This window comes from Fonticula alba (assembly GCF_000388065.1).
Source record: "Fonticula alba strain ATCC 38817 unplaced genomic scaffold supercont2.3, whole genome shotgun sequence".
Classification (NCBI taxonomy): Eukaryota; order Rotosphaerida; family Fonticulaceae; genus Fonticula; species Fonticula alba.
In genome coordinates this window covers 3492091-3502551 of record NW_009242973.1, presented here as the reverse complement: position 1 = coordinate 3502551, position 10461 = coordinate 3492091, and the positions used below count along the sequence as shown (strand labels likewise).

The 10461-nt window shown below is 68.5% G+C and overlaps 2 protein-coding genes and 1 non-coding gene across 3 annotated transcripts in view; 1 reads left to right on the top strand and 2 right to left on the bottom strand.

Annotated features, from left to right (window-relative positions):
* H696_02528 (hypothetical protein) overlaps positions 1-8864 on the top strand; it is a gene marked incomplete at its 5' end in the record, with an annotated part of 9619 nt that extends 755 nt beyond the window's left edge. The window contains 2 exons of the mRNA XM_009496437.1: positions 52-3578; positions 3724-8864. Of these exons, the coding sequence (XP_009494712.1) occupies positions 52-3578; positions 3724-8779 (8583 nt within the window). The 3' untranslated portion in view covers positions 8780-8864. The remainder of the gene's footprint in view (positions 1-51; positions 3579-3723) is intronic.
* Positions 8865-9524: 660 nt separating this feature from the next.
* Positions 9525-9595, bottom strand: H696_02527. The gene has a single exon. It is a non-coding gene; the product is annotated as a tRNA-Gly (tRNA).
* A 438-nt stretch (positions 9596-10033) lies between these two features.
* Positions 10034-10461, bottom strand: part of H696_02526 (hypothetical protein) — a gene marked incomplete at both ends in the record, with an annotated part of 3513 nt that continues 3085 nt past the window's right edge. Inside the window, one exon of the mRNA XM_009496436.1 lies at positions 10034-10364. Within this exon, the coding sequence (XP_009494711.1) occupies positions 10034-10364 (331 nt within the window). The remainder of the gene's footprint in view (positions 10365-10461) is intronic.

Below are 10461 nucleotides of genomic sequence, written 5' to 3'. Positions count from 1 at the left end.
CCTCGCCCCCGGCGCGCTCCCGGCCACTCACACCCACCGCACCCCTCCCAGGCCGTCATCGATCGCGAGAACCACTACCGCACCCTGTTCGCCCAGCACCGCGACCATGCCGACCTGAAGGATCCCCACCTGATGATGATCCCCCTCTTCGACCAGGCCCCCGAGGCCCTGGTCGCTCGCGACGCCAACGAGGAGGCCGCCCTCGGCCCGGATGGCCAGCCCCTCTTCCGGATGATGTTCGCCGACAGCACCGAGGGCAATCGCTTCCGCAAGGCCCCCGGCCAGCCGGTCACCGCCGGCTCGCTTGCCGCCTTCCACCAGAACTGGGAGCTCTTCACCGAGAACTCCCTGCGCTATGTCAACTGGGACAATGTCGTGGTGGCCGGTGGCTCGGTCCTGGCCAGCCTCATGCCGGTCTTCGACCCGGAGACCTCCTCCACCTTCATGGAGGATGCCGACGTGCCCTCGGGCCAGGTGGCCAAGGCCCGGGCCTCGCTCCAGGTGGACTCCTCCACCCGCATGCTCATCGGCGCCACGGCCACCGCCCCGGGCGAGGCCATCTCCCCCAAGCGCCAGCGCTACATCTACCACAACATGCTGTACCGGTCGTCCGACATCGATCTCTTCATCTACGGCCTGGATGAGGAGGCCGCCCGGGCCAAGCTCGTCGAGCTGTACGAGGCCATCTCCAATGCCATCCCCCACGCGGCCCTGGTCTTCCGGTCCAAGTACGCCGTGTCCATCGTCAGCCAGTTCCCCTACCGGCACATCCAGATTGTCCTCCGCCGGTATGCCTCCCCGGCCGAGGTGCTCATGGGCTTCGATGTGGACTGCTCCAGTGTGGCCTTCGACGGCCGGCAGGTGTACGCCATGCCGCGTGCCCATGCGTCCCTGGTGTTCCAGCGCAACACCATCGACATGTCCCGGCGGTCGCCCTCCTACGAGACCCGGCTGTCCAAGTATGCGGCCCGTGGCTTTGCCGTGCGCACTCCCTACTACGACCTGGCCCGTGTGGATCCCCAAATCCTGGAGCGCTCCTTCGACCGGGTCCAGGGCCTGGCCCGGCTCATTCTCCTGGAGCGCCTCCGGTCGCCGGCCGCCATCCAGAACTACCGCGATGAGCAGCGCCTCCGGCGCATGCGCAACGAGTCCAAGGATGCCCTCGGGTCTGGCAACAGCCTCGTCGGGACCCCCTCCGCCGGGGGGTACCTTCGCCAGCAAATCGAAAACCGCCTCAGCAGCGATGCCTTCCTCCGGGACCGGCTCATGGGCACCGACATCAGCGAGCTGTCCGACTATGCCACGGTCTTCCTGCCCTGGGGCCCCAATTGGAATGCCAAGAGCATCCAAACCCTCATGGAGGGCAAGGACACCATGCTCAATTCCCCCTGGTTCGACCGGACCAAGACCTACCACACCCATCCGTGCTTCGTCGGCCGGATGTCCACCGTGCTGGAGGACTGCTGTGGCTTCTGCCCGCCCTTCCCCTCGGACTTCGACATCAACGAGTCGGCCTTCGTCTATGGGTCCCTGACCTTCCTGGCCGATGACCCGGGCCGCCAGTCCATCGGCTCCTTCCGGCCCATCACCGATGGCGACTGGCTGGAGCCGGCCTTCCTCGATGAGTCGACCGATTTGCTGGCCACCGCCGCGGCCACCGGCAACATGGCCCTCTTCCGCCAGGCCCTGGATTTGGAGTCCGAGCGCTTTGTCCGCGAGCGGGATGCCGCTCGCGCTGACAAGGTCGCCGCCGACCGGGCCCTGGCCGATGCCCTGGCCGCCGTGGAGGAGGCCCAGGCCGGCAAGGCGGCCGCCGCCGCTTCCATGGACCTCGATGGGCCCCAGTCCCCGGAGGCCGATGAGGCTGCCTGGGCCGCGCGGCTGTCGGCCGCCCGGTCGGCCCATGCCCTGGCCACGGTGGCCCAGGACCGCGCCACCAAGCGCCTGGAGGACATGATCGGCATGCGGCTGGATTCCCGGGACTCCCTCGGCCGGACTCCGTTGATCCTGGCCGTGCTGGCCAATCGCCGGGAATTGGTCCAGGCCCTGTTGGATGCCGGCCTGCGGTCCCTGCGGGCGGCGGTCCTGCGCCTGCGCTGCTCCGGCCATGTGGAAGACCTGACCGATGAGGCCGATCGCCGCCTGCTGGCCGAGCTGGAGCCCTGCCTGGAGTTGCCCCTGCCGGAGCATGTGCAGCCCAACCTCTCGGAGCGCGCCTTCAATGGCCGGACCCCGCTGCACTTTGCTGCGCACTACAATCGCCCGGAGATTCTGGCCGACCTGCTGGAGTACAATCACCAAGTGCGCGAGTTGCTTCTGGAGGCCCGTCGCATTCGCGAGGGCTCCGCGCCCGGGGTCAAGCGCGCGCGCCCCTCCTCCGACCTGCAGGATGGCGATGAGGCCAAGGCCGCGGCCGTGCGCCATTCGCTGGCCATCGCCGACAGTGCGCGCGCCTCTTCGCCCGGCACCGCCGACATGGACCTCGAGGAGGAGGAGGAGGAGGAGGGCTCCGGCTCCGAGGGCTCCGGCTCCGAGGGCTCCGACTCCGACGGCTCCGAGGGCTCCGACGGCTCCGACTCCGATGGGTCCGAGGGCTCCGAGGGCTCCGATTCCGATGGGTCCGAGCTCGAGGACATGATGGAGATGGCCGAATCCGATGACGACGCCGATCCCCATGTCACCAAGACCTACAAGGTCAGCGTGGCCAGCGCCTCCGATCCCAAGGCCTCGGTGACCATCCGCGAGGCCTTTGTCTCGGTGGACTGCGAGGATTGGGACGGCCATCTGACCCCGCTGCATTATGCCGTGCTCTTCGGGAGTGTGGCCTGCGCGCGGGTGCTCCTGGCCCATGGGGCCAATGCCTCGCGGCCGTGCCTGCCCTTCGCCAACAACGACCGCGATGCCATGACCCCCCTGATGCTGGTGGCCTTCGTGGAGGACAGCACCATCGCCGTGTCCCTGGCCCGGCTCCTGGTCGAGGGCGTGGACCTGGTGCCGATTGCCCAGCGCGATGTCGACTCCCCGACCGCCACCCGGTCGCAGCCGGCCAACCTGGTTGACATGCTGCTGACCAGCCAGCTGAATGTCATCGGGGTGTATGCCATCCGCCTGCGGGCGGACTTGCTGACCGACTTCGTCGGCAAGTGCTTCCCCCCGGAGGTCCTGGCCCCGCTGCTGGCGCATGTCACCATCGGCCAGCTCAACCCCCTGTCCCTGGCCATTCGGTATGGCTTCCAGCTGGCCGCGGACTTTGGCCGGCGGAGCATGCCGGTCATCCTGCGCGAGGGGCTGGGCCGTGCTGCCCGCGAGCAGCTCACCGCCGACACGGTCGAGGCCCTGCTCCGCCTCGGCACCCCGGCCATCGTGCAGATGTCCCACCTGAATGCCTCCAAGGAGCTGCTCATGGCCGTGTGGACCGACCGCCGGCCGTACAGCGCCGAGCGCGGCTACTCCAGCCTCAACCTCGAGACTCAGCCTCATCACCTGGCCCTGACGGCCCGCCTGCCGCGGGTGCTGGAGCTCATCCTCCAGGCGTTGGAGTCGTCGCTGGTGTCGATCGTCTTCCAGAGCGTGTCTCGGTGCGTCCTGCCTGCCCTTGTGTGCCTGCCTCCTCCCCCCGGGCGGGGGTCGGCTTCTTCCCCGGCTCCGGCGTGTCATGCTCACCTGCTTCCTTTTTTCCTTTTTTTCCCCCTGTCTCCCCCCGCTCATCCGCGCACCTTGCAGCATGCCGGCCACCTTCCGCGACCAGCTGAACAACGTCGCCAGCGCCTACAGCTCTTCCAACAAGCGCCCGCCTCCGCGGTCTCGAAATGCCCCCCTGGTGGCCGATGTCACCTTCAACCCGGCCGTCGGCCTGGCCCCGGCATGCAACCTCGTGGACTTCGTGGTGTCCGCCGCCGCGGAGATGATTTACGCCTGCAACCACAACACCGAGCAGCTGGCCTCCCTGCGCGCCGCCGCGCCGGAGCTCTTCGACCTGGTGGACCAGATTTACACGCACACCGAGCTGAACACCGAGACCGCCCTCAATGAGGTGGATGTCAACAGCTCCGATGTGGAGGTGGCCGACATCCGGGCCGCCATGCGTGCCATCAAGCAGGCCATGCGCGATGAGTATGCCGCCGCCCTGGCCACCCTCAAGTCCTCGGCCGATTCCACCATGGACGATGCCTCCTCGTCCGGCTCCGATGACGATGAGTCCCCCGAGCCGGCGCAGGCATCGGTCGACATCGACATCGATGGGGATCTCATCGAGCAGGGCGACCACCCGGCCGACCATGAGGACTTTGTCCACGAGCGCCCGGCTCCGGATGCCCTGCTGTGGCTGGCCGCCGGGGATGTCACCGGCCAGGCGATGCCGGATTCCCGGCTGTCTGATCATGACGACCATGTGTTCATCCTGCGCAATGCCATCCGCCTGCGCGATCGCCAAGCCCGGAAGGTCCGCTCTCCGCAGGGGCTGTTCGACACGCCGGAGCTCTTCTCCACCACCGGCATCCATTCGGTCCTGGCGGGCATGCGCACTCGTCGGCAGATCCTGCGCGAGATCGCCCGCCATGAGGCCCTGTCGGCGGATTCGCCATCCACCCCCCCGGGCGCCCTGCTGACCATCCTCCTGCACGACCTGGCCGTCATCAATTACATGCTCGGCCTGCCGGCCGGCGAGCGCGCTGACGATCGCGACGCCGAGCACTTTGCCGCCCTGGCCAATGCCCAGCGCGGCGGCCACTCCACCCCCAAGGTCATGGCTCGCCTGCGGCCGGACATCCTGGCCACCGCCAATGAGGCCATCGACACGGTGGCCGACGCCGCGCGCCACCAGCGCATGGATGCCTTCCGTCGCCTGGATGACATGCGCCGGATGCTGGCCACCCGCTTCGGCATGAGCACCACCTTCACCCTCACCTACCCGGCGGCGGTCGGTCCCGATCCCCAGCCCAAGCGCGTGCGCCGGCTGGGCTTCGATGACCCGACCCAGCTGGCCACCCAGCTGGTCAACGAGTATTCCAACCGTTGCTGGAGCCGGATCACCGCTCGCGAGGCCGACGCCCTGAGCAAGACCCTCACCCCGGCCGCCATTCAGGCGGCCCTGGCCCGGGAGCTGGGCGGCCAGCAGCACATCACCGCCGAGCCGGAGCTCGAGTCCTTCACTCGGCGCCTGGCCGCGTCGGCCCTGGCCGTGCTGCCTGCCACCCTCAAGCGCCTGGTGACCTTCGCCGCGGAGGCCGCCGCTCGCGAAGCCAATGCCAAGGCCCTGCTTGGGCTGAATGCCGCGGCCCAGTCCCCCGGCTCCAAGTCCACCCCTCATGCGCGCAAGTCCGCCAAGCGCCACCCTCATCGCCGCCGGATGGCCAATGTGTCGGATGTGGCCCGGGTCCAGTTTGTGGCCGGCGATCAGCCGGTCAAGGGCGAGGCCAATGAGGCCATCTACCGGGCCCTCTTTGAGGCGGTCTTCGCCGGGGACCTGGACCGCGTGGCCGACCTGACCGACACCACCAAGCATGGTGCCAGTGTGGCCCTGGTCGACTCGCGCATGGGCGGCTCCTCCAAGACCACCCCCCTGCGTGTGGCCCTGCGCTTCCTGGACCACCCGGCCCCCATGGTGGAGCTGCTGCTGTCCCGGATGGCGAGCCAGTACCGGCCGAAGCTCAGCCGCGCGGCCATGCGCGTCGCGGCCCAGGCCGCCTCGGAGACGGCCGACTCGGCGGCCAAGCGCGCGGCCCGCGTCAACAATGTCAGCCTGCTGGCCGCCGGCTTCGCCGGCCATGATGACGAGTGCTCCGACTTCTCCGACGATGACACCTGCTACTTCGATGAGGGGGCCCTCAGCATGGCCATGGGCCGTGACATGCTGGCCTCCTCGGCGTCCATGTCCAAGGCGGAGGCCGCCCAGCGGGCCTTCAGCCGGGCCAGCCGGGCCAATCGCCTGGCCCAGCGCGCCGCCAGCCAGAAGAAGCCCGATGCCGATGACCCGGCTGCCGCCAAGGCCGAGCGCATTGGCCACCTGCGCTTCAGTTCCACCAACCCGGTGGAGGGGTTCCTGCGGCAGCATGGGTTCCTGCCGGCCGCTCGGCGCCGGGCCGGCCACACCGATGCCCAAATGGCCGGCATGCACCTGCTGAATGAGGACATGGCCAGCACCTTCCGCCAGTCTTCCTCCCACAACCGCTGGTACTCGCGCCATGCCCGTCGGACGGCCGATTCCTCCGGCCAGGAGCCCCTGCCCACCTTGAAGACCCTGGCCAAGTGGGATGACCGCCGGGCCCCGGCCACCGGGGATGCCCCGGCCCAGGACTTCCTCCGGCATCGGACCTCCACCGATGCCTACCTGGGCCTGTCGCCCTCGCAATCGGTCTCCCTGAACATCCTCAATGAGACGCTCTTCCATGCGGCCGGCCTGCCCGGCGGCGAGGACCATGCCCTGGCCTTGGTGCTGGCCCTGCTCAATGGCCTGCGACTGGTGGAGGATACCGTCACGCGGTTGGACCGCCTGGCGGCCCGGCTCCAGGGCCACTCGACCTATGCCCCGCCGGTGATGCAGCTGGCCGAGCGCCTGGCCTCCAACATTGCCGCCGACGCCGAGGACAACCCCCTGCCCTTTGCCATGGCCGTGGCCATGGGCCTGCCTCAGTCGGTGCTGCTGCTGCTGCTTCGGCGCTTCGGTGCCGGGGTCAACTTCGCGGTTTGGCCCCTGCCGGCGGATGTCCCCGTGGCCGAGGTCCGTCGCCACACGGTCCTCACCCGGTCCAGCAAGACGTCCCTCTTCCTGCCGGCGGCCGAGGGCGGCGAGGGGATCGACCGGTCGGCGCGCAATATGCTGACGCTGGTGGCCCTGTCCGGTGGCCCGGGCGCCCGGCCGGAGGGCTTCAACAACATCGACTCCCCGATCATCGGTGGCCATGGGGCCCACCATCCCTTGAGCTTCCTGCCGCCGGCCACGGTGGCCCTGCTGGCCGGGCATGAGGACCTGGCCCGTTGGCTGGCCACCGACCCGGCCCCGCGCCAGGCATTCGCCCAGTTCTGGAACCGCACGACCGAGCGCCGGCCGGCTTCCGAGCTCCTGGTTCGCGGTGCGCCGGATGTGGCCCGCCTGGCCGAGATGGTCCCCGACACCGAGCGCAGCATCCTCCGCGCCCTCGGTCGCGAGGTCTTCCTCACCACGGCCCCCCTCGAGCGGTCGCTCTTCCAATTGGACACCGTGCTCAAGGTGGCCCCGATGGGCACCTCCAGCGGGGACAGCCGCACCGAGTACACCACCGCCGTGTCGGCCGTCACCCTGCTGAATTCCCGCCCGGCCTTGGCCCTCCTCCGGGACATCCTCACCTCGGCCCCGTACTCCCTGTCCTCCGGCCAGCTGACCGACCTGGCGGCCATCGGCCTGGCCCTCGATGCCGAGGCCAAGCCCAACAGCCTGGCCGCTTGGACCACCAGCACCTCGGAGGACCGGCCCTTGGCGGTGCTCTGCACGCGCGATGTCGCCCTCAGCCCCCTGTCCCTGGCGACTCGGCTGGGCTTGACCGATGCCACCGCCGGCCTGCTGGCCGACCTCCATGCGGATCCCAGCCAGATGGACGCCTTCCGCGGGTGGACCCCCCTCCACCATGCGGCCCATGCGCACCAGCCGGCCGCGGCGGCCCTGCTGCTGGACAGCGTGGTCCAGCGCGCCGCCGCCGCCGCCGGCCCCTCGGCCGATGCGGCCACCCAGCTGGCCGCCCTGCGCCAGGCGATCTTCGCCCGGAGCCCGGTGTCCGGCCTGAGCCCGGTGCACCTGGCCGCCGAGCGTGATGCCCATGGGGTTCTCCACGAGATGGCCCTGGCCCTGGCTCGTGCTCGGTTTGCCACCGCCAGCCCGAACCCGGGGCAGCTGCTGCTGGCCCGGGCCGAGCTCTTCCACCCGGATCACCGGACCGCCGCCGGTGGGGACACCTCCCTGCATGTGGCCCTGCGCTTCTCGCAATTCCTCCTGGCCTGCGAGATGATCCTGGCCCTGGGCCTGGCGGCGGCCATCCATGCGCTTGGCCCGGCGGCGACCGCGGCCAATTCCGACACCGTGCACACCATGGCCGATGCCCTGCTGGGCCTCCTTTCCGGGGACAATGCCTCGGTCGGGGCCATCCTCCAAGCGACCACCGCCGCCTCGGCTGGCAGCCCCCTGGCCCATGTGGACTGGGCCCTCCTCCGGCAGGCTCTCCTGTCGGAGAATGCCTTCGGCCTGACCCCGGCCGATCAGCTCTTCACCACCCAGCGCATGGTCCTCGGCGCCAAGGCCCCCAGTGGCGATGGGTCCGTCAGCAATGTCGAAGATCTGCGCGCCTTCGGGACCCATGCCATCCTGTGCTCCGGCTTGACTCGTGCCCTCGGCGTGGCGGCCCCCCTGCCCACCGGCGGCACCGGCCACTTCTCCTGCTCGGCTCGGCTCTTCGCCGCCCTGCATCTCCTCGCCAGTGCCCTGGCCTTCTCGCCGGTCGAGGGGCACCCGGCCACCGCCGGCAGCGCGGCCGCCGCTCGCCAGCTCATCCCCTCGCCCGATGTCCGGGAGGCCCTCTTCCACCTGGCCAGCCAGACGATGCTTCGCCTGGAGCGCACCAGCTCCAGCCACCACTATGCCAACCCCTACCAAAACTACTACTCCTCCTCCTCCTCCTCGGACACCACTCCCGCCTCCAACGGGGCCCTCCTGGTGTCCTGCTTCGAGGGCAGCCCCTCTCGTCCGAAGGTCAAGGCCCCCCAGGCCTTCCCCGCGCATCTCCTCAACCGCAACCTCTTTGTTCCGGTCTGAAAGGAAAGCAAGCAACGCCGCCATCCATTCCGCCCCCCGGGTGGCTGGCCCTGCCTGCACGCTGCACGTCCATCCCCCCCCCCCCCCCCTCCCCCCCTGGCCTCCTGCTGCCACTGGTCCGGCGGCCCAGCCGGAGGCGGGATCCTGATGCTGTGTACCCCCATGTGTGTGTGTCTCTCTCCTTATACCTGCCTTGTTCTCAACGCCTTGGCCCATTTCGGTCGCCCAAATACACATGCGCACATGTCAATGCTTCTCTTCGTCTTTCTCTCTTTTTTTCTCTCTCTCTTTTTCTCTCTCTCTCCCTCTCTCCTTCTTTCCCTTTCTCTCTCTCTCTCTCTTTTTCTCTCTCTCTCCCTCTCTCTCTCTCCCTCTTTTTCTCTCCCTCTTTTTCTCTCCCTCTTTTTCTCTCTCTCTCCTTATTTCCCTCTCTCCCTTTCTCCCTCTCTCCCCCTCCCCCTCCCCCTCCCCCTCCCTTTCGCATAACCACTTTCTCACCTTGCACTCGCGCCTCCAAGAAACACCCCGGTCAAGCGTACCATGTAGCAAGGAACATCCCGCCCGGAATCATACGGGCATCCGCGCCGAGACCACAAAACCAGCGGGCTGCCGCCCTCACACGCGCACCCGCTTAGAGCTTGATCGATCCCGTGGTGCTCCCCCTCCTCCTCCTCCTCCCCCCCCCCCCCCCCCGCGGCCCTTGTCCTGCACCGGCTCTTCGGCCCGCCAGGATGAAAAAGAGATGTGCGTCGACCGGGAATCGAACCCGGGTCTACCGCGTGGCAGGCGGCAATTCTACCACTAAACCATCGACGCTTAGGATGGGTCCCATCCCGAGGCCTAATATTACGCCCTGGCCCGTTTGCCTCCCATGTGTGGCGCCGGATACAAATGGCAAGAGCGGCCCCCCTCGCACCGGAGCCGACCGGATGGCATGCAAACGCGCGGGACCCGGCGTCATGCATGCCGACCCATGCTGGCGGCTCCTTCAGCAAAGCAACGCCTGCACCGGCTCCCCGGTCCGAGACAGCTCCCCTCACATGGCGCGTGCGCGTATGCTCCCGAGCACCCGGCCCACACTCTCCCAGGGACGCGGGTGTCTGCCAGCCAGCGGCATCGCTCGGTCGTTTGCTATTTCTTCCCTCTGAGCGGCCGATGGGCTTCGACATTCTCCGCCAGTCAGCAAGGGCCGGCCAGGCATCGCCAAAAGCAAAGGGCGGGCCGAGATCACGCAAGGCCCCACGGCAGCGGCACTTAGTTCCACTCGCTGTTGGTCACTCGGATGAGGACACTCGGCGCGGCAAGCTCCTCCCGCCGAATCGCAGAGGCAGTGATATTCACACCGCTGCATTTGGCCGGGTCAAACTCGATCGGTCGCCACGGTTCCTCGTCGATCCCCCACGCCGGGCGCGCAAGGATCGTCGGCCAGGCGCATCCCAGGGTCTCGGCGCACGTGGCCAGCTTGAAGTCCTTTTCCGACGACACCACGGCCATGCGGGCGGAGATGCTCAAGGGTCGATCTTTGGGCGACACTAGCGCCTCAATCAGATCCTCCTCCTTGAGCAGGGAAATTTCCTTGTCCACCCTGCCAATCAAGCGTGCGGCCATCGTTCACATGGTTAGTCAATATCCAGCACACATGCACGGGGGGGGGGGGGGGGACGCGCATGGGTCGGCACATT